Source organism: Pimephales promelas, chromosome 3, assembly GCF_988280905.1.
Source record: "Pimephales promelas chromosome 3, fPimPro1.hap1.1, whole genome shotgun sequence".
NCBI lineage: Eukaryota > Metazoa > Chordata > Actinopteri > Cypriniformes > Leuciscidae > Pimephales > Pimephales promelas.
Window position 1 is genome coordinate 31,295,430 of NC_142771.1, and position 24,077 is coordinate 31,319,506.

General features: G+C 38.0%; 1 protein-coding gene across 5 annotated transcripts in view; it reads left to right on the forward strand.

Moving 5' to 3' along the window:
• ints1 (integrator complex subunit 1) overlaps positions 1-19,235 on the forward strand; it is a 32,369-nt gene extending 13,134 nt beyond the window's left edge. For 3 of the 5 annotated variants that reach the window (XM_039675072.2, XM_039675075.2, XM_039675073.2), the window contains 21 exons: positions 349-495; positions 586-684; positions 781-905; positions 2,351-2,605; positions 2,697-2,856; positions 3,000-3,131; positions 4,525-4,705; positions 6,106-6,229; positions 7,145-7,275; positions 7,355-7,442; positions 9,019-9,266; positions 13,664-13,793; positions 13,898-14,031; positions 14,576-14,768; positions 14,997-15,118; positions 16,057-16,166; positions 16,256-16,372; positions 16,822-16,892; positions 16,985-17,076; positions 17,164-17,273; positions 18,909-19,235. In XM_039675072.2, coding sequence (XP_039531006.2) covers positions 349-495; positions 586-684; positions 781-905; positions 2,351-2,605; positions 2,697-2,856; positions 3,000-3,131; positions 4,525-4,705; positions 6,106-6,229; positions 7,145-7,275; positions 7,355-7,442; positions 9,019-9,266; positions 13,664-13,793; positions 13,898-14,031; positions 14,576-14,768; positions 14,997-15,118; positions 16,057-16,166; positions 16,256-16,372; positions 16,822-16,892; positions 16,985-17,076; positions 17,164-17,273; positions 18,909-19,024 — 2,885 coding nt within the window. In that variant the 3' untranslated portion in view covers positions 19,025-19,235. The remainder of the gene's footprint in view (positions 1-348; positions 496-585; positions 685-780; positions 906-2,350; positions 2,606-2,696; positions 2,857-2,999; positions 3,132-4,524; positions 4,706-6,105; positions 6,230-7,144; positions 7,276-7,354; positions 7,443-9,018; positions 9,267-13,663; positions 13,794-13,897; positions 14,032-14,575; positions 14,769-14,996; positions 15,119-16,056; positions 16,167-16,255; positions 16,373-16,821; positions 16,893-16,984; positions 17,077-17,163; positions 17,274-18,908) is intronic. The other 2 variants (XM_039675074.2, XM_039675076.2) reach the window with 1 other exon arrangement.
• The last annotated feature ends 4,842 nt before the right edge of the window (positions 19,236-24,077 follow it).

Genomic DNA, 24,077 nt, shown 5'->3' on the forward strand with positions numbered 1-24,077 from the left:
TTGTTTTTTTGCGCACAAAAGTGTTCTCGTCGTTTGATAAACTTAAAATTGAGCCCCTGTAGTCACTTGGACTATTTTAACAATGTCTTTAATGACTTTTCGAGGCCAGCAAGTCATTCCCTCAAGAAGCCTATGGACTAGTATACAGGAGTGATCTTAATATCTTAATTTGTGTTCCGAAGATGAACGAAGGTCTTACGGGGTTGGAACAACATGAGGGTGAGTAAATACTGATAGAATTTTTATTTTTGGGTGAACTATCCCTTTAAGTATCTTTCAAACCCCGACGTCACACCCCGAAGGTTTTCTTTCTTTACAAGTCTGAATGGGTTTCTCTGTCATTTGCAGCCCTACAGGACCTGGAGCCCACGCAGCTGCTGTTGTTCGTCCAGTCCTTCGGGATCCCCGTCTCCAGCATGAGCAAACTACTGCAGTATCTGGACCAGGCCGTGTCCCATGATCCCCAGACACTGGAGCAGAACATCATGGACAAGAGTGAGGATCTTTCGTTTGGTGTACTCTTTTCTCCCTGCATTCAGTGTGTGTGAAATGATGCTAACATCATGGACGTTTTTTATCTGTTAGACTACATGGCTCATCTGGTAGAAGTCCAGCATGAGAGAGGAGCCACGGGAGGACACACGTTTCACAGTTTGCTCAGTGCCTCACTTACTTCACGCAGAGGTCAGGATCGAATGCCTTACATCAAGGGTTAAGATAGCAGTGAATAATGGTGCTGTTTTTCTCAGTTGACTCCTTTGCTAATCTGATGTGTTACAGACAGCTCAGAGGTGAACAGGGCTAAGGTTACCGTTGAAACACCTCATGGCTCTGTAAAGATGAGAGCAGTTAGTCAGGTGCCAGCGATCGGCCCAGAGGATGATCTCACTGGGATCCTACTACAGGTACTTATGCTGCTTTTTAGAGGGTTTTTTTTTTCTCCTGCCAAGATTTAATTCTACCATGTTATTATTAATAATAATATTATAATCTGACATGACATTCGCAATCTGTCCTGTTCACATTTTTACTTTCTCTTTCCAAATTTCTGGGTCAGTCTCTTCTAAGGCTAAGTATCGCCAACAACATCATAACATGTTGCAGATTTTTGTAGATGAATCTTGTAAATCTAATGCTGCGGAATTATCATAAATATGAGTTTCCTTGGAGGGAATTGGACATATAGGCCCTCTTAAGTCGTATTTACTACTGGGAAACTCGGATAATTTTGATAACCGATTTTCCGAGTTGGTGTGCCATAAACTTTTTGAATATAGTGGAGGGGAGAATGATTGCTGCTGTGAATGGTATTCTTTTTTTTTTTCACAACAGCCACATCTGTTACGACCTTGTCTTGTTTAATTAGTGTATATTTACATATATGAAAAATCATTTGAAGAATATTGCATGGTTTATATGCAGAGAAAGTACCCTGTATTAAATTCCAAAATTGTCAGCAAGCTGACTAGATAGCAGGGGGAATGTTTATATTGTTGTCAATGAGTCAATGAATGGTATGCTAAAACAATAATTTCTCCTTTAATACGATTTCCCCAATAAGGCAAGAATAAGCCTGGTGTCATTTCTGACAACAAACACCTGAATGCGACAGAAGTGGGAAGTTTTAGGAAATTTCCAATAGTATGTGAAGGCATTATATCATCACTGGATTGTGATTAAAACTTGAAGAAATACTGAATCAGTTTTTGAAAAGATGCATCAAGATGAATCAGTTTTGTAAAAAAAAAAAAGAAAAAAAAGAAAATTGTCATTTACTCACCCTCATGTTGTTCCAAAACCAAAAGACTCGTTCATCTTCAGAACACAAATATTATTTGAATGAAACCCGAGAGATCCATTCCACTAAAAATGTTATGCTTTGAGAAAAAAGTGCATAAAGACATTTCTAAAAGTAATCCATATGAATTTAGCTGTTTAATACAAGTCTTCTGAAGAGACACGGTTGCTTAATATGATGAAGTGATTTAATTTAGACTTTCATTCATATTTAAACATTGATCAGTGCACATACATAGAGCACTCCAATATGATGAACGTGAGCTCAACCGCACATACAAGAACAAAATTCATTGGTGTGTGTGACGTTATCTGGAAAAGGAAGTGCTCTGCCAAACTGTTTTGAATCTAAAATGCCTTTGGACAGATCTTTTTCAAAAATGATGTCACATCCATTCAGTCTTTGATTTGGCCCTTAAGTCTCTTCTTGGCATGATCCCTCACTGACAAATCCCAGATTGAGACATTTTAATTACATAGATGACCCTCTTCTTCTTTAATTACACTCTTTATTACTTGACTGTGATGGTGACGATTCTCTTTCCCCATCTAGCTCTTCCCTCTGAAGGTGGATCCTCGCTGGCCTCCTCCTCCGGTCCGACCACTGTCATTATCTCTGCAGCAGACCCTGGCCCAGGAGGTTCTGCAGGCACGGCAGGGTCACATCCAGCAGGGTGGCGCTGCCGGGCGACTCCTACAAGCCTTAGCAGCCCTTCTAAACTCCGCCCACGCTGGAGCCCTGGTCATGGCCATGCACCACAGCCATATGATCTCCTGTCCTCTACTGCGCCAACTCCATCTTTACCAGGCACCTAACCTACTCATACCTGCATATTCATTATCCTCACTGGGGCTTCCTTTCGTTGCTCACTCTGTCTACTTCTCTTTTTCTCCTCTAGCGGTTGGTGTCTCAAGACGTTGGCTTCTCATCGCTGTTCTTCAACGCCGTTGTGCAGATGTTGACGTGGTTGGAGAACTCCGCGGTGGAGACGGGGCCGCTCCACAGCCTGCTGAAATCTCTGGCAGCTCAGTACTCTCACAAACATCGCATCACAGATGGTGAGTCACTCCTGTTCCTGATTTTTTGTCACATTTGCAAGCTTATATTCAAACTGAGCTGAGTCAGGTCAAAATTTACAGTCACTTGATCGTTTTTAGTCCCAGCATGCTCTACTGGTGTTGATTGTGTCCTCTGTCATCAGTTCGTACAGGATTTCTACACTTGGCTGAATCACTGGCGTATAGGCGAGACTCTGAAGTGGCAGCGAGGGGCATTATTGCCTCTCTGAGAGCTGGAGAAAAATGCAATGCTGAACCTGAACTCATCCGAAAAGGTATTCAACCTCTTCAGGGTCCTCCAGTACTCACTTAAAGGGTCATATCACAATTAATAAGACTCTTTTAAAATTAGAGAGTTCATTGTACTGTGAAAACATACTAAAATGTTTAGAAATCGAAGCTTCCTCCTGAATTCAAGAAGTGCATTTATTGAAACTAAGCTGCCAAAACTACTCTTTCCAAACTGAATACATTAAGATCTGACTGTCCACATTTACAAAGATTTTTTTTGGTGTTATGATGTTAAGATTTCTAAATATCTGAAGAACTGAAGGCTAAATGAGGGAGAGTTCAGATTCTTTCTGACCTCAGTGGACTGAACAGAAGAAATGAACTGGAGAAAAGCAAGGCAGAGCCTCAGAGCCACACCTATCTATTACATCGCCACAGACCAATGGTAGTTTGAAGGTGTTTACCGCTCTAGAACTTTCCCAAAACGAGCATCAAACAAACTTTTGTTCCAAATGACAATGCACCAGATTGTTTTTCAATTTCGCTGAAGTATACTAGAGCCTTTAAGCATTTACCCAACGTTTATTCTAAATAAGTTCATAAACATATTATGCGTCAACTGCCTAGTTTCATTGCAGTGTGACTTACTGCCTCATGCGAGAGGTGTGAAACAGGCCTGAGAGTTTGAGAGGGTGCATAAAACGGTCTTAAGAAACTAAATCATGTCTGTTTGTGGCCTAGAAAAAAACGAAAATGGACATCAGGGGGGGGGGTGGAAATATGATATCTCTTGAATGTGTTGTGCGGCCTACATTAGAAACAGCACTTATCTCTGTGTGATGTTATTAACTTAAATTATAGCTCCTCTGGGAACCACGTAGTGTACTCTTATAGCAATGCTTTGGAAAATGCTTTTGAACTGGTTTGTGGCAAACGTAAGGCTAACAGGCGAGGACCCGAAGGGTAAGTCAGCTCTACAGAGGCAGTTAAGTTTCTGTGTTGGTGTTGGTGTTGGAGTGCTTGCCAGCATTAGTCAGTCTCTCCGGAGGGCTGCGTTTGACTCATGCACCAGTATCTCCACTCGCGCTGTCCTTAATGTTTCTCTTTATGATTTTAACATTCTGCTCTCAAACCTCACCAAAACAAAAACAACCTCACACTGTGCCACACATCCACTCTAGGGCTTGTTTACGTCCAGCGACGGCTCCAAAGGCCGGGTTGTACTTTTTGAAAAAAATTACTCATGAAAGTTAGTGTGGTGGGGCTGGAGTTTCTGAGACGCAGGGTTACTTAGAAGCAAAGCGTGTGGTAGTTCTCATTTTTGTGATGTGGGATTGGCTGCAATGGGTTGTTTTTCTTTTTTCTTTTTTTTTTTTATGGACCTGTGTGTTACACAAGAGTGCCGATATTATAAAACAAAAACTTTTTGTGATTTAGTGTTGCAGGGCCTCATGGAGGTGAAGTCTCCATATCTAGAGGAGCTGTTATCACTGCTTATGACCATCGGTACAGAGAATGGGACCCCAGGAAACACAGCTGGTCCCGTTGCCATGGTGATCTCTCTGCTGCTACAGGAAACAGAGGAACGAGGGGTGAAAATAGAGGTGGATTCCAAAATGTAAGCGCACCATGAGTCACTCTACACTGCCTCATCACATATTTCCTTCCTTGTATGCTGGGGATACTGTTTCTAGGTGGGGAAGGAACAATAAAATTGGGTTTTTAATTATTATTTTTTTTTATATCCCTGTCGAACAGCCAAAGTTATCATAGTAAGTCACAGTGAGACTAAATACGCATCATATGCAGTGTGACTCTATGATGTTTTAGGCTTTTGTAAAGGCTCAAGTACCCCTTCATCAACAGCAAACCTTTGTACACAAATTATACTGGATAAATCACCATTATTACAGTTATATGGTGAAAGTGACATGTGAAGGCCAAGTGTGGTGACCCATATTTGGAATTTGTCCTCTGCATTCAACCCATCCAAGTTAGTGGACACATTAGGAGCAGAGTAGTGAAGACACGCACACAGTGCAAACCATGGACACGCACTCACCCGGAGCAGTGGACAGCCGTTATGCTATGGTGCCCTGGAGTTGTTAGGTGCCTTGATCAGTCATTTCCTGCCGGTACTGGAAATGAACCAGCAACTTTTGGGTTACCAGTCTGACTCGCTAAAAATTAGGCCACGACTCCCCCAGATTTACTCTGTAGAGTCAAATGTACTTGTGAACTTGTATCAATTTTCATAAAATTTGTACACTACCGATCAATAGTTTGGAATTATTATTGTTTTATACACTTTTTTTTAAGCCTTTTATGTATAGCAAGGCTGCATTTATTTTATCAACAAAACTGTTAACACAGTAATATTATGAAAATATTATTGCAATTTATTATTATAAATTCTATTTTTTTGCAAAACTTTCTATTTAAAAATATTTTAAATTCTTGATTATATTCTAATTGGCTGATTTGGTGCTCAATATTTATTGGTGCTCAAATATTAATGATGGTTTTTAAATATTATTATCAATTCTGAAAACAGTTTTTGCTGCTTAATATTTTTGTGGAAACAGTGACACATTCTTAAAGTTCAAAAGAACAGCATTTATGTGAAATTGAAATCCATAAGGCATAAACTGCCACTTGATCAATGTAGTGCATACTTGCTGAATATTTTTTTAATGTTTTTTTTTTTAATTATTTTTTTTATCTTGGTTAACCCAAACTTTTGAATGGTAGTGTATCAGGGTTGCCACAAAAAGATAAAGCAGCACAACTGTTTTTAATGTTGATAATAATAAGAAATGATTCTTGAGCATCAAACCGTCATATTATAATGATTTCCGAAGGACCATGTGACACCGAAAACCAAAGGTTTAAGTGGTAGTATACATGCAAAGATGAGACGTAATGTTGGGAATCACTGATTTAATTAGTGTATTATTTATTTGCCGGAAACGCTGTGTATTTTCTGGGTTGATGAGGGGTGTGTGTCCTCCCTTGCAGCACTGAGTCAAAGAAGCCTGGCTCGTGTTCAGGGCTGTTGGTGGACTGGCTGGAGCTGCTCGACCCAGAGGTGACCTCCGTGTGCTCGGATCTTCAGCAGAAGCTGCTTTTTGCTCAAAACAAGGTGAAGTAGTTTCTCTGTAAACTGATCATGTGGGTGTGGGTACCGATTTAAATATTTACGCGTGAGGTATTTTATTTCAAAAAATAAGAAGCTTATAGCTAATATTCCTTTTTTTCTTAAATATAAAATACAAGCTAGTTCAATTACATAAATGGTTTCAATGTTTTATGGCACAAGTAGTTAATTCATTCACTTATAAGCAGTGTTGGGGGTAACACATTGCAAGTAATGTACTTTATGTAATCAGATTACTTTTGATTAAAATAATTCATTACTTTATAAATTTGCATATTAATATTTAAGTTTGAGCACAATTATCTTTTGGTTTATTTAATTTGAAACTACTAAATTAACTCTAAATTACTCATGTGTGCACAGGAATAGACGAAAAGTACAAAAGTAACAACTCTTTCAACTTTAATATTCTATTGAATTACAATACTATATATTCTAATTATATATAGTAATATTATATATATAATAAATGAGGGTGTATGTTATATTGTCTAAATTGTTGAATGCATCACTTTGTTTGCTTGCAAAAAAGAAGGCCTGGAAGAGAGCGAGCCTTAGCCAGGTGACAAAAAGTAACACAACACATTACTTTCATATTCACATTTTTAGGGAGTACTCAATATGCATTACTTTTAAAAGTTAATTCCCTCAAATCTGCTTATAAGTAGATTAATATATTTCTTTCTTGTTCTTTTTTCAAATATTGAGACATTTCCCTTTAAAACAAATGTTTTGCTTTGCTCTTGGCTTAATGGAATGTGAAATGCATACAAAGAAACATGAGTGGCAGAAATACTTCTGGATCCAATGAAACTGAATACTAAAATGGAGAAGGGTTGCTGTTGTGATCTATTGCTTCTTTAAATGAGATGAGTGTGACTTTCTCATTGTCTGTCTCAGGTTAAAAGCAGCGGTGTAAGTGTGGCCCCCTCCTACAGGCCATATCTGTTGGCCCTCCTTACACACCAATCCAACTGGACCACCTTACATCAGTGCATCAGCTCTCTGCTCAACAAACACAGAGAGCAGAGGTGAGCGGCTTTGTCAAACACGCTCCGTTCTTTTTGTTCTCACACCTGCGTGTGTAACTGTGTTCTGTCTGATCTCCAGGCTGGACCCAACCTCAGCTCTGGACTTCCTGTGGGCCTGCAGTCACATTCCCCGCATCTGGCAGGGTCGAGATCAGAAAACTCCTCAGGTTTGATTTGATCCACAGTTAATATTACATCGCAATTTTGAATATATTTACATATCATATTCAGCAGCTTGGCAAGATTGCTGTTTTTTCACTTCACATGCAGTTCGTTTAGACAACCATAACAGGCATAGGGTTCCCACAATCTTGAAACAGCTGGGAATGTAATTTAGCTGGCGATGATCGACTTTAAATTATTTTAAAGCTGCAGTCTGTAGCTTTTTTGCATTATAAATGATCCAAAATACATATTTGAGAAAATACAGAACCAGCCAGTGTTCAACGCTATCTGCTTGCCTTAGCTCGATCCAAAGCGGTAAGCTTGAAATAAAGTTTTTGATTCCACTGGTACTGGTGGATTTCTGCGGGAGATTCAAGCATGCACGTTTTTTTTCGTGATCTGATAACTTATAAGCTATTGTTAGGTTTAATCAGCGCGATTTACTGCAATATCAGAACTAGAACAAAAGTGGATGTTTCTTACTAGTTCAGATGACATTTTCGGGTGATCATACTTCCAAAAAGAATAATCTGTGATTCTGAATGCCTTTATTGACACCGGCGTGGTAACTGACAGCCTCACTCTCTCCTCAAACATTGTGTTCATCCACGCTGTGCCGTGTCGAGGGTGTTGAAGTGCAACTCACATAAAGTTGATAATTCCACGAATGACTGCAATTGCAGATTTCAAACAGAGATGCCGACAAAGAGAAAAAACGCTGGACTGCAGCTTTAACGCCGTGTGTCCACCAAAGCGTTTTTCCACGCGTCTGGCAATAGCTGACTTTTCAATAGTTTTCAATGGGAGCGCCGCGTTTTTTAAACGCCATGAGCGTGACGAGGCGCTGAGCGTTTTTTTTTTTTTCACGCTGAAGCGCCGAGCGTCCAGCGTTTTTTACTGGTCGCCAAGAGTTGAAAAATGTTCAACTTTGGATAAAACGCAGCGCTCATCACTGTCACTTTTTACCCAGCCGTCCAATCACAATGGAGGAGGGGCGGGACTAATACCACACCGACTAACTGTCACAACATTCAAACTGTGCTGCGGATATTCTGTATCATAGCAACAAAACGTCTCAACGGAAAAACGCTGCGCTGCCAAAACGCTCTCAAGCGCCCACAACACGGCTCTCTTCAGAAGAGCGTCTAGCGTTTTAGGCTGGCTAAAAACGCTTTGGTGGACACACGACCTAACTGCTAGAAGTTTCTTTTGGGATCGCAATCTCTAGAAATGAGCATAAACGACTCCTGTCATGGAACTATTTTTTTACAGAAATGAATTGGTCAAAAGGTGTGGGAAACCTGCAGATGTCATTTTTACAATTATTACATCATTCTCAAAGGTGCAGTAGCTTTAAGGACTAGCAGTAGAGAAGACAATGGCCATGTCAAACTAAATTTAGTGTGTTAGTGCAAGTATATAGAACATGCTCCCTTTAAGCCTATTTATATTGTTAACCAGTCCAAAGCTCAATTTGTAGTGATCCTAAGGTCTAAAACTGTAATGTTTGGCTACAGATTGTATGGATCAGTTTATATTGTCTCTGAGTGTGTAAGATGGTGTTTTGTTTCTCTGCAGAAGCGCACCGAGCAGTTTGTGTTGAAGCTGTGTTCTGAGGAGCTCATAAGTCTGGTGGACCTCATCCTGTCTGAGTCAGAGCTGAGCTGCCGTGACTCAGCCACCTCTAAGAGCGCTCTGGACCAGGTCTCCTGCTCTCTTCTCCAGTCCCGCTTGCCCCTCCTGCACAGCTGTCTCCACTCAGACCTGGACAATGTAAAGAAAGTCTCCGAGTACCTCATCAGCTGTGTTAAGAAGTGGGGAGACAGGTACATCCTTCGAGTCTGTATTAGGATTTGCACTGGCTATTTGAATTTAATGCTCTGCCATGACAGTTTAAGCTTGACGTCGACTAGTCGCTGATCCTACATGGCCTGTAGAGGGCGCAACAGGATAAGACATTTTTAAAGTCCACTTTTTAAAGTACACCGTTTCCAACAGTTAAAAGAAATGCATACTCCAAGAGCTCCACAAGATATGTTTGATTATACCATCTGGATTCTCTAAATTGATTGGGCGAATGCACGTTTTAAACGGCTAATTGTACACGTAAGTTAAAGGGTTAGTTCACCCAAAAATGAAAATTCTGTCAGTATTTACTCACCCTCATGTTGTTCCAACCCCGTAAGACCTTCGTTCATCTTCGGAACACAAATTAAGATATTTAGGATATTAAAATCGCTCCTGCATACAGTCCATAGGCTTCTTGAGGGACTGGCTCTTGCTGTCCTCGAAAAGTAATTGAAGACATCGTTAAAATAGTCCAAGTGACTACAGGGGCTCAATCTTAAGTTTATCAAACGACGAGAACACTTTTGTGCGCAAAAAAACAACAAAAATAACGACTTTATTTCAACTATTTACTTCCTTCTCCATAAGCCTATAGTCCGTTAACGTAGTGTGATTGCGTAGAGCTACGTCACACGTAGGCTCAATATTGGTCGACGCTGGTCATGTGTGTGTGATGCGTGTGACGTACAATAACAGAAGCTTACGCTATTAAACTAGTTAGCTGACTCGCGCAGAGGGAGAAATAAACGAATAGTTGAAATAAAGTCGTTATTTTTGTTGTTTTTTTGCGCAGAAAAGTGTTCTCGTCGTTTGATAAACTTAAGATTGAGCCCCTGTAGTCACTTGGACTATTTTAACGATGTCTTTTATGACTTTTCGGGGACGGCAAGAGCCAGTCCCTCAAGAAGCCTATGGACTGTATGCAGGAGCGATTTTAATATCTTAAATATCTTAATTCGTTTTCCGAAGATGAACGAAGGTCTTACGGGGTTGGAACAACATGAGGGTGAGTAAACACTGACAGAATTTTCATTTTTGGGTGAACTAACCCTTTAAAGGGATAGTTCACCCAAAAATGACAGTTTTATTATTACTTACTCATCCTCAAGTTGTTCCAAAACTGTATGAGTTTCTTTCTTCTGTTGAATACAAAAGAAGATATTTTGAAGAATGTTGGTAACCAGACACTGAGTAAATGCTGAGAAAATAAAACATTTTGGGTGAACTATGCCTTTGATCGCTGTTCTAAACTAATGCGCTGCTGCATTGTGGCGCCCACACATACAGCTTTGGAAAAAATAGTAAGAGATCACTGCAAAATCAGCAGTTTCTCTGCATTTACTATTTATGCATTTGAGTAAAATCAACATTTCTTCTAAATCTCAAGTAAAAAACATTCTCATGTAGAGCATTTATTTGCAGGAAATGACAACTGGTGGAAAATACATGTTTTCAGACCTCAAATAATGCAGAGAAAACAATTTAATACATTTTTAAACAACACAATATTAAAGTTTTATCTTCAGAAGAGTTCAAAATATCAATATTTGGTGGAATAATACCATAATTCCATGCGTCTTGGCATGCTCCCTATCAGTCAGTCACATGAAGCATTGTCCTGTGAGAGAAAAAAAACAGTCCTTGGGGAACATTGTCTGAGCAGAAGGAAGCATTATTTTTCCCCCAGGTTAAAGGAGTAGTTCGATTAAAAAAAAAAAACAACTTTTGCTGATAATTTTCTCACCCCCATGTAATCCAAGATACTTATGTCTTTCTTTCTTCAGTCGAAAAGAAATTAAGGTTTTTGATGAAAACATTCCAGGATTTTTCTCCATAATGTTTTTTCCATAATGACTTCATTGGACTTCATAATGGTCCAAATGAGAGTTTCAGTGCAGCTTCAAATCAATGGCTTTAAACGACACCAGACGATAAATAAGTTTCTTATCAAGTGAAACGATCGGCCATTTCAAAAATGAATAAAAAAGTTTAAGTTTTATAAGCTCAAATGCTCACCTTGCTCTGTTCTGTGATGATTGTTCGTGACTCTCCAGTTCAAACTCGTTCATCAAAATGAACAAATCTTTTTTCGGGTCATGACTCGAAGGATCCTAGACAAGACCCTTATTCATCGTCTGGTGTCGTTTAAAGCCCTTTGAATGGTTTTGCAGTTTGCACTGAAACTGTCTTTTGGACCTTTAAACCGTTTGGTTCCCAATGAAGTCCATTATATGGAGAAAATGCTGGAATTTTTTCATCAAAAACCTTAATTTCTTTTCGACTGAAGAAAGAAAGACATGGACATCTCGGATGACATGGGGGTGAGTAAATTATCAGCAAAAGGTTTTTTTAAAAGTGAACTACTCCTTTAACCTTGCGTATTTCATATAGAAGGATCTGCTTGATTCCAGCCTTACTAAAGAACCCCCAGATCAAATCTCACAGTGGGTGCATGCAAGACACAGGTCTCTGTCTAACCATTAGAGGCCCAGGTGTTGGGCAAAGTGGAAAACTAGACTCATCAGAGAAGATCAGAATCAAGCAAATCCATCTTTGTGAAGGACGCATGACTCAAGCCATGTACAAGTTTATCCTGTAAGAAAACTCGCTGCCTTCTGCTCATGTTCCCAATGATCTATGTAAAACAGCAAGGACAACTGTGTCAGACAGAAGTCAGGGTTTGTACCGTGTTACCAAACACTCGGCCACACTCGCCACCGTCGCAAAGCACTGAACTTCTTCTTTAAAAGCCCCCTTAAAGAGGCTGATAGATGTGCGTGATACCGTGCCGTTGCTTTACTTACAGCAGAAATGCGCTACATCAGGCACAAAAGCGGGAAGAGCTGTAATTAGTTCTTGTGGTGTGAAATGAGAGGCGGCTGAAGTCGTTCAGCGCTGTGATCTTGGAGAGAGCTCAGTGTAGTATAATGAATGCGTGAGGATTAAGGCTCCGGCTCTTCCTTTGGCTTCTGTTGTGAGTCGCAGCTCAGACTGGGGCTGTCAGAGAGATCAGACCGGGGCTCTTTGTGGTGGCAGCCCCCCTTCCTTTCATGAATTTGCCTTTGGTTATTAAACCCCCTTAATGAGGGGGAGAAAACTTTGGACAAGGTCAGACAAAAAATTACCCCCAGAAATACGATATTTTTAAGTCTAGCTAAGCTGTCTTATGGTCGAGAATGGGCTGGAGTAATACTGGCATGTAAAGCGCGTGTTTGGTGGGATAAACGCTCATGTGTTTGTTTGGCATTCTCCATATCTGTTGCTTGTGAGCACAACAGCGGATTAGCAGGCATAAACCACAATTAAGCTACAAAGTTGTCGGTAAGAAGGCCTTTGCTTGATTGGACAAGCAATTATGAGTTTTGTCTTCTGTTGTTAATAAAGTCGGTTATTGATACTGGCTGCTTTTTCTAGTTAGACCATGCTAATCTCTCTCGTTGACCAAAATACTTTTGGAAAATTGACTTTTTTTTACATAGTATTTTGCTTATTTTCAATAATAATGGCCCAAAATATTTTATATTATAATTCTTATTTATTTAATACATCATTAGCAATACAATTATTATTAATATTCTATAATTATATGCATGAAGCAATTATGACTTCATGGTTTCTGTTTGGTTGACATGAAATACTTTTGGAAAGCTGTCCTGCTGTGTGTTATGCTTTTCTCGGTATTATAAACAGTATTTTGTGAATTAAATTAAGAAATATATTAGTCAAAACACTATTTAAAAAAAATATTTTGCTATTTTTTTTTTAAATAAATAATTATGATAATTGTTAATATTACCAAAAATGTAATTTAATTATGTATTAGACTTGTGTATTTAATACATAGTTGTCAATAATAATAATTAATATTAATATGCAATATAAAAAATACGTAGTTATGTCATAATTCATTTAGAAAGTTGTCATGCTGTGTGGCTTGCTATTCTCCATCTAAAAGTATTTTAAATATTATTTTTCTTATGTATTAATAACTATAATAGATGGTAAAGTCAAAAATGTATATTATTATTATATTTATATGTTCAGAATATTTGAATAATATATCCATTCTAATTGTTATTGCTTATTTAATAGTGTTTTTTAAATTATTTCAATTATAATTCTCTAATAGTAAAGTTGTATCCATTAAAAAAGTATGTCTTCAAAGGGACGTAAAACTAAAAAGAAATAGAAGCCAGTCACAGGACCTTACAGTCATATATATTTTAACTTGTACTGTTAAACTGATGTTGAAAAATGATTTGCACATGAATGTTCACGTGTTAAGTACCCTTCTATGTTGTTGACATTACTCATAGAGCCTCTCCTGTTTTTTTTTTTTATTCTTATGTATTGTTTTCATGTGGTATATTTCCAGTATAATGAGTAAGAGGTGTCAGACGCTGCTGCTGCAGATCTACCTGCACTTCCCAGAGGTCATCCAACACATCCGCCTGCCAGAGGCCACCCTGAGTGCTGAGGGGGCAGCAGACGGCAGCACCTGCAAGGTAACCGCTGCAGCTTGGGACACCTCATGCCATGAGTTTCCTCTTAACAGCAGCTGAAAGACTAATACTCTGTTAATTTTCTGTGTTTATATGTGCACCTTCAGCTGGATGTTCTCGTGCATCGACTCATCACTCTGCTAGCTGACACAGGAGACTCCAAATCAGCCGAGAACCGTGTGTCCGATGCCAATCTGGCCTGCAGGAAACTGGCCGTATCTCATCCGGTGCTTCTACTCAGGTTTACTATGCAACAACTTTCTGTTCAGTTTAAAATTTTTACTTTAATTATTATATAATTGATTCAAATTCATTTCCTTGGTCATGTAGAAAAGTCATTTCTGAAATGAAGAAAATTTTTACATTTATATAAAAATTTAAAAAAATATATAAAGTTGTTCTAAAACACGCTTAAAGAGTTAGTTCACCCAAAAATGAAAATTCTGTTAGTAATTACTCGTCCTAATGTCATTCCAAACCCTTAAGACCTTTGTTCATCTTCGTAACACAAATTAAGATATTTTGATAGATATTTTAAATATCTCCATTGATGGATATTTAATTAACACTTTGGAGGCCCAAAAAGGTATGAAAGACATTGTTAAAATAGTCCATGTGACTTCAGTGGTTCAACCTTAGCGATGAGAATACATTTTGTGCTCCAAAAAAAAAAACGCTTGTTGTGGTGCTCTCATGAATGCACGTCGGACATTCAAAATAACAATAGTGACATTTATTAAGTAAGTAAATAGTGTTCACATACTAGAGCTGTTTGTGTTTTTCAGACACCTGTCTATGATTGCTGCACTCCTGCATGGGCGCATCCATCTGAACCTGCATGAGATCAGACAGCAGACCCACCTGACCTTCTTCGGTGATGTTCTGGCTATCCTGGCGCTGCTGCAGCCGCTGGTGTTCCTCTCTGACCACCAGAGGGCACTGCAGGACTGTCTGCTGTCCTTTATCAAAGTACTGCAGGTATAAAGACCTCCTCTTGTAATGGACTATGCTGCACCACAGTTATGACTTCTATTTAACACGCCATTAAGTTAAATACATAGTGACATTTCATTTTTGATAATGAAAATGTTCTTAGCAATCTCAAACCTGCTTATCTGCTAGTTTGTCATAATGAAACTGTACAAGCTAATTGTAAAGAATCTTGTTGGAATATTTTTTCAGCTTTTTCATGTAACCTTCTTGCAGAACTTCAGAAGATCATCCCGTATGCCGATCATCAACAAATTTGTGCAGTTCATCCAAAAATACATAACCCATGATGCAGCATCTGCTGTGCCTTTCCTTCAGAAACACTCAGATGTGCTACAGTAAGAGCTTTTTTTGAGGTTCACATCACTCTTTTCTGCTTTAGCAAATACTCACTGTTTGGGTTTGGGCATTGTTTGTATTTTATCTATTCCGATTCCCATTCTAATGGTCGATTCAGAGTTTTAGGTAAAAATAATGGTCATAATTTGAATTATTAAACATATGTATTTTGTCTTTTTGCAAGGTGCATCTGAATACCATGAATACATCAGTAGCCTACAGAATTTAAGTAGACCCAGGTAGATTCTGGGTCTTAGCATTAATTTGATAAACATTTTGTAAGCTTTATATTCTAATCACTGAACATTTGACACATTGTTGGCAGAGGTCTAACATCCTTGCATTATTCTCGCTGAAGGTGGCGCTTTAATGTTGATTGACGAGCATCTTAGTGTTGCCTTGATTTAGTTTTTATTACCTCTGAATGTTATTCAAGTTGTCAAGGACTTTTGGTGAGGAAAAGAAAGTCATTTCTATTCTATTAACAAACATAAAGCAAACACAATCAAACTATATAAAGGCCATTCACATGGCCACATTTAAACTTGTATTGACCTGATACGAAGAATATAATATAAACATTGCTTTCTCAACTGTTTGCGGTTCTCAGCTCTGGCCCTCAAGGTCCACTTTCCTGCAGAGTTTTTTTTTTTTTTTTTTTTTTGAGTTTGATCAGAGTTGGAGCTAAACTCTACCAGAAAGTGGATCTCGAGGGCGAGAGCTGAGGACTCAAGGCTAGTTTTGAATAATTTAGTGTGTATTTGTCTGTTTAAGCGCATGAAGACATGAAAGAGAACTCAATTCACTATTCACTCTGTATATTCTGAGTGTCCGCTTTAAATGTGTGCTCACAGTTAACAGAGTGAATTTACTTTCTTGTTGTAACTTATTTGTCTTGATTTAAAGAGTTTCATTGTGCTTTTTTCCTCTCTTTCAGGGGACTATCCACTGAGAATCCAGACCTGGTGCAGCTGAAATCTTTGCTCGCCGGACTGACTCTGCCTGTGAAGTCTGGTTCCTCCGAGAGCTCTGCTGAGGACAGAGACGGTAGGGGCTCCAACACCTCACATCACAGGAGACAGAGTAACGTGTGAGATGATCTTCACGAAGCCTGTCTCCCACTCTTTGTATTTCAGCAGAGGATTCGTCCTCAGGCTCCCTCTCTTTGGTCAACATCTCAGCGTCCACACCTCTGACTGCAGCCGACATGACTAAGTGCCTGAAGAAGATCTCCAAAGGAGAAGCAATTGAAGGTGAGAGAAATAAGACTGTTTCCAGACTTCTTTCTGATACAATGTTCTTTAGCGGGGCTGCCTTGAGGTTGATAGGTCCACATTAAATCAGTGGATGTTCTTTTTTTTTTTTGGTATGAATTAAATAAAAAAATATTTTATTAAAAGTAAATGTGTTAAAGAGCATATTGCAGGTAAAAAAAGATTAAATTAATAGATAACCTTGTATGAAATACCATATAAAAAGTTAATGCAGGATTTTATATATAGTATATATATATATATAGTATATATATATATATATATATATATATATATATATACATATATATATATAGTATATATATATATATATATATATATATACATATATATATATAGTATATATATATATATATATATATATATATATATATATATATATATATGTATATATAATTAAATTATGTGCTGTTTTTCTTTTGTTCTAGATGTGTTTGATGGGTTGACTGAAGTGGATGAGAAATCCAAAAGAAATCCAGAAATCATTCAGTATTTTGTTGTAAGTACATTGCAAAATTGTACACAAAATTGCAAAATGGACAAACATGAGCAAGATTCAACAAGTACAACCAACTTGTCATGTATTATCAGAATGATCTGCAGAGGTTGATGAGTTCCCCCGAGGAAGTGTGCCGCAACATGGCGTTCAGTCTGGCCCTGCGGTGCATCCAGAACATCCCCAGGTGAGATGCCTGCAGGGAAGAACGTTACATATATTAAATGGAAATGTCATGTGCAAATACACTCACCATTATTTTTGTCAACTCTAGTATGGCTGCTGAATTCCTGCCAACTTTCATGTACTGTCTGGGCAGCGGTAACTTTGATGTGGTGCAGACGGCCCTGAGGAACCTGCCTGAATATGTGCTGCTCTGTCAAGGTACACAAATAGACGATGACCTTATTCATTAAGAAACCACTATAATTGTTTTTGTTGTTGTAATAATTATAATTTCTTTCAGGGTCAAAAGGATATTTAGCTCTTTTGGCAGCATTTGTCACATGCTGTTGATTACCTTGAAAAATATTTGGCTCACCCCTCAGTTATTGACGTACGTTATTTAAAAACACTTACAGTGGAAGTCTTAAAGGAGTAGTTCACTTAAAAAAAAAAAAACTTTTGCTGATAATTTACTCACCCCCATGTCATCCAAGATGTCCATGTCATTCTTTCTTCAGTCGAAAAGAAATTAAGGTTCTTGTTGAAAACATTCCAGGATTTTCTCCATATAATGGACTTCAATGGGAACCAAACGGTTCAAGGTCCAAATGAGAGTTTCAGTGCAGCTGTAAACGACACCAAACAACATAAGACGAAGGGTCTTATCTAGGATCCTTCGAGTCATGACTCGAAAAAAGATTTGTTAATTCTGATGAACGAGTTCGAACGGGAGAGTCACGAACGCTCGTCACAGAACAGAGCAAGACGAGCATTTGTGCTTATAAAACCTAAACTTTGTTATTTATTTTTGAAATGACTGATTGTTTCTCTAGATAAGACCCTTATTCATCGTCTGGAGTCGTTTAAAGCCCTTTGAAGCTGCACTGAAACTCTCATTTGGACCTTGAACCGTTTGGTTCCCATTGAAGTCCATTATATGGAGAAAATCCTGATGTTTTCATCAAAAACCTTAATTTCTTTTCGACTGAAGAAAGAAAGACATGGACATCTTGGATGACATGGGGGTGAGTAAATTATCAGCAATAGTTTTTTTTTAAAAGTGAAATACTCCTTTAAGGTACGTTCAAACCAAGAATGACAACTATAAAGGTAGCGGTAACTAGTAGTGTCCAAACCAACAGACGATATTATTCTGTTTATTATAAGCGCACGCTTCAGTTTTATCGTCTACCGCTTTAAAGGCGCTCTAAGCGATGGCACATGTTTGTTTAGGCCCAAACATTTTTTTGTCACATACAGCAAACATCTCCTCACTATCCGCTAGCTGCCTGTCCCCTAAACACACTGTAAAAAAAAAAAACGTGGTCTATGCAGACAACCCAGGCTCCACAAATGGCAACAAAAACAAACTGCGGCAACCCGCTCCACTAAATATAACAAACTGTTCCAGCCAATAACTGGCAAGAAAGCCCTGGGGTGGGGTTTGGGGCGGTCAGTGCAGATGAGGAGGCCTCCGTTTTGTTTGAAAATACTTTAAACGTCAACAAGAAGTCACGTCACCCGACATCGCTTATAGCACCTTTAAATGCTCAAGCTCGATTGGCTGCCAATGTTTTTATCGTTCATCTGCTGAAAAAAAACCAATTCTTAATGTTATTCCAACGATATCGTTCCCCTTTGCAGTTATCGTTACAGTTTTGATACGGACTCTGCTATTCTTTTATATTTAGAAGCATTTTTAAGCACTATTAAAATTATATTTTTATGGTTATCATTATCGTCCATGGTGTGAACGGGCATGTTATTTGGGTATTTGTGTGTAAATCTGTGATAATGGACTGCATGCCATGGATGTTGTTAGTAGTGCTCAACTTCTGTTTTTGTGTTTCCCAGAACATGCTGATATTCTCCTCCATAAGGCATTTTTAGTGGGCATCTACGGTCAGATTGACACCAGTTCCATGATAGCAGAGTCCATGAAGGTCTTGCGCATGGAGGCAACGACATAGATGCCACTTTAAACATGTTAGTACACAGAGTTTCGCTTTAAGTCAGATGTGTCATGCACTGTTGATCCTGTTCAGATATAGCATTCCACGTTCAAATTTCTTGAAATTTCTTAGTAATATTCATGTCTGCTGGGAGTAAAGCCTGTCATAATTAGTTTTGTCTTCTGCTTTGAATAATAAAACTACGAGTTGTAAAAATGCTCGGATTGTTTCCCTCTCTCGCTCTCTCACTTCATTGTAAAATAACTCTTTCCATAGCAGTATAGGGGAAGGCTGTGATCTTTCTCCTCTGCATGATTGCAAATGAGTGAGTCTGTGCTTTTTGCCCCTCCCCCTTCCTTCACATTTGATCCCTGACAGATCTCAGCTATGCTGTGAATGCTGTGATGGAAAGTCTATTTGCCATGAAAGTGCAAGTTGTTCTCGTCCAGTGTCACAGATTTCATCTGTATGGAGACGAGAAGAGAGAACAGCGCGCCGGCATGCCGGTGAGAGGCGATCTCAGCCGCGGCTAAATTAACCGTGGCGGTAATTGTTCAATCACACAGACCGAAGATCTCTGCCTGAAGAGTGCATGAGGGCAGGCTCTTCAGAGCGCCGGGCTGAGAGCGAGTGTGCGGGTGTCTGGTTACACTGGGGTCTGTGGAAGCGGGTTATCTGTGTTTTGTAGAGGGCGATCGGTGGACATGCCCGCACTGGCGGCTGGAGGACTGACAGGCTCTCAGCGAGCGCGGCAAAGTCCGCCTGATGAAAGGTGCTTCTTCCTGTGTTCAGTTTCATGCTCTCTGCTCTGCTTTTAACATGTCATAGAAGAGATGAAGATTCACAAATTCCACTTGTGTGTTTTTAACTCTGCCTGGTATTTTTCACGAATAGCGTACAGGAAGGTTCCCCCCTCCCACACCCACTTAAGAACAGTGTACTTTTACTGCTAAATTAGTTACACGTGAGTTTAGCATGAACAGGAGGATTATTAGTATTAACAGACAAACATTTGTATAACTTATACAGGCTTTCTTGGTCTTAAAAAGTTCTTAGTCTTAATTTACATGGACTTCAATGGGAACCAAATGGTTCAAGGTCCAAAAGACAGTTTCAGTGCAAACTGCAAAGTTTTCAAAGGGCTGTAAACGATTTCAGGTGATGAATAAGGGTCTTATCAAGCGAAATGATCGGCCATTTAAAAAAAGATAACAAATTTTAAGTTTTATAAGCTCAAATGGTCGCCTTGCTCTGTACTGCGATGCACGTTCGTGACTCCTGTTCGAACTCGTTCATCAAAATGAAGAATCTTATTTTTTTGACTCGGGAACAGATTCGTTCATTTTGATAAACCAGTTTGAATAGGAGAGTCATGAACGCGCATCACAGAACAGAGCAAGACGAGCATTTGAGCTTATGAAACGTAAACTTTATTTATTTTTTTTTTTTAAATGACCGTTTGCACTGAAACTGTCTTTTGGACCTTGAACCGTTTGGTTCCCATTGCAGTTTGCACTGAAACTGTCTTTTGGACCTTGAACCGTTTGGTTCCCATTGAAGTCCATTATGGAGAAAAATCCTGGTATGTTTTCATCAAAAACCTTAATTTCTTTTCGACTGAAGAAAGAATAACATGGATATCGTGGATGACATGGGGGTGAGTAAATTACCAGCAAAAGTTTTTTAAAAGTGAACTACTCCTTTAAGAAACTTTAAATATTTGGCAAAAATACTGAGGAAGAACATCACTTGCAGTGCGATCAGAAAGTACAGTAAACGTTATTTCCACAATCTAGTGGTTAAGAGCAAATTCAAGCTACTTTTTCGCAATAAATAATTGTTAAAAAAGTTACAGATATCTGTTGGAAGTCTTATTTTCAAGCTCATTTATGCATTTTAATAATTTAATAATGACTGACAAATGCAATAGAATTACAGTAAAATAGAAGTCTTATGCAATAGATACATCTGAATTTGTAAGTAATATTGTGAAATATTATTGGGTTTCACTTTATTTCGATTGTCCACTATAGACATTCTCCTAACTATAAGTAACTTTTCAACTACATGTCATCTAACTGTCATTAGTGTATTAGTAGCCTGTAGTAAACTGTAGACTAGTAGACCGTTAGCTTGGGTTAGGTGTTAGGGTTAAGAGAATATTATTGTGATTTAAAATAACTAATATACTCTTGATCCCAGTCTTAAATTTCACATGATCCTTCAGAAATCATTCTTATATCCTGATTTAATGCTCAAGACATATTTTTTTTCTTAATATCAATGTTGAAAACAGCGGTGCTGCCAATTTGTGTGGAACATTTTGTGATGCATTGTTTTCAGGATTATTTGATGAATAGAAAGTTTACAAGAACAGCATTATTTCAAAATAGTAAGTCTTTACTCTCACTTTTGACCAGTTTATTGCATACGTGATGAATTGTGCAATAAACTTTTTTAATTTAAATTAAAATGTAATTTTAAATTATTATTTTTTTTTAATTTTATTCATTTTAATTCAATTTTACTTTTAATGGTATTGGTATTAAAAATCTTACTGACCTTTTTTTTCGAACTAGTTCATCAAAATGAACGAGTCAATTTGTTTGTTTCGTTTGTTGAATGAACCAAATGACTCAGAAAAAGATTTGTTCATTTTGATGAAGGAGAGTCACAAACGTGCGTAACAGAACAGAGCAAGACGAGCATTTGAGCTTATAAAACGTAAACTTTTTTTTTTTTGTTTTTTTTAAATGGGCGCTCGTTTTGCTAGATAAGACCCTTATTCGTCGTCTGGAATCGTTTAAAGCCCTTTGAACAGTTTGCAGTTTGCACTGAAACTGTCTTTTGGACCTTAAACCATTTGGTTCCCATTGAAGTCCATTATATGGAGAAAAATCCTGGAATGTTTTCATCAAAAACCTTAATTTCTTTTCGCCTGAAGAAAGAAAACATGGACATCTTGGATGACATGGGGGTGAGTAAATTATCAGCAATTTTTTTTTTTTTTTTTTTTTAAGTGACTCCTTTAATTAACAATTACAGGACATTTAATAAGGGTCTTGCCTAAGTCTTACCCTAAGGGTCTCACTTTAAATTTGTATTGTAATAATAAAAATCGTTTAAAATGATAAGGTAAATTAATCCGCAAGTCAACAAAGTAGTTAAATTGACATAACCTTTCATTTAACAAACAAAAGCACAGATCACTTTTACCTGATGACTTTTTTTCAACCTTAAAAGAATTAAGCGTATAAGCTTATCAATTACAAACCATAATTTGATCTGAAACCATCAACCATTCTACCAGCTAAAAGCTTATTTTAGTGGCATTTTTGTTTTGACTTTTGTTTTTTTGTTTTTAAATTGCAAACCTTATTGAAACCAAATAGAAACAAGGTTGACAGTCAACATTTAACAAAGGATAAGCACCTCCTTTCATCGACTTGAGAAAAATGTAGGCCCTATTTATTTTACTCTAATCATACAAAGTGCCATCCCTTTGAGTTGTTGTGCCAAAGAAAATTGCTGTAACCTTCACATTCTGTGATAAATTAGGCAAGAAAACACCCTGCTGTCAGTTAATTGTCAGAACACTTGTTCAAATTTGTACTTTTTTGATTTGTGCGTAAAGGGTATAGATGTCATAATTGTCTTTCCTGTGTTGTGGCTACTTAACGCTAATTTCCTTGGAGATGCTGTAGTCAATTTCCACCATCATTTGTCTTGTGGTGGATGTGCTTGATCAGTCTTAATTGCACCTGTAAGGTGTCATGTAGCACAGGTTCCTTTCACAAGAGCTGTTAGTGGAGTTTCGACGCCATAACTGCCTGTGCTTTTGGTCAGATTCCCAGGCTGGCTCGCGCTGGGGCGGAACGGAGATGAGTGACAGCGTGGGTGAGGTGTGAGTGAGGAGTGACTGTGATGAGCCACTGACACATCGATAACCACAAACCTTTTCATCAGGCAAGCCCTTGCTGCTCTGTACAACAGCTGCACTGCAGTGAGTTGTGTTTTAACTTTCTTATAGTTTTTGTCAGGTATATGATGGTTCTCTGCTCCTGTAGTGGATAAGTACACTCTTAAAAACAAAGATTCCAAAAAGAATAGAAGAACCATTTTTGGTTCCTCCAAAAGAACCTTTCAGTGGGAAATTCTTTTCCACTGATTCTTTTTTTTTTTTTTTACTGTGAAGAAGCTTTTAATAATCTAAAGAACCCTGTTCAGCTATAAAGAACATAATGGAATGGTTCTATGGATGTTTAAGGTGAACATGAACATGCTAAACATTTTCTAAAGTCCCAACAACACTGTTTTCAACTAAAAACTGACCTTTTTATATATTTTTGGTGTTCATTTACACAGGGGGGCCTGAAAATGGAAACTTTTGAAAACAGGTTTCAAAGTGCATTGAAAACGGTAGCGTTATCGTCTCCATGTAAACTACAAAACCATAAACATAAACAGTGACGTCATGCACATGCACATCACAGAGTGCCGAAGTGATGACGTCAATTTGTTGGACAACTTGGAAGTTAGCGGCGCATGGGTTCCCTCGATCGAAAAGCTATGCATTTTCCCCATAGACTTTTGGAAAATCGCAAAAAATAAGATCTGTGTTCGACAAAGAGTTGTGACCCTTACCCATTTTGTCTATCAAGATAATCTTTACAAGTTAATCCAAAATGTATACATTTTGAAGCCTATACACTCAAAAAAATTATATGTTGGCTTTAATTATTTTTTTTTTCGACAACAGGTTTCACATGACTGGATTACGTTAAACAAACATAACTTGTTCATGTAACTTTAACATCATGAAATTAAGTAATTTTAAGTGACCCAATTATGTAGTCTCAACGTGAAGTTTTAAAGGCTTCCATAATTCAGGTATTTTTTTATATTCACTTATCCAATAATATTTCATTTATTTCAGTGACACAGAATTAAATTAATAGATTATAACTAGCAATTTGTTTGCAGTAGCACATATTAGCATCTTAAATACTAAGATTTACATATTCCTTTAATCAAAGCTATAGAAAATAATGAAATCAGTCGACAGGCAAAC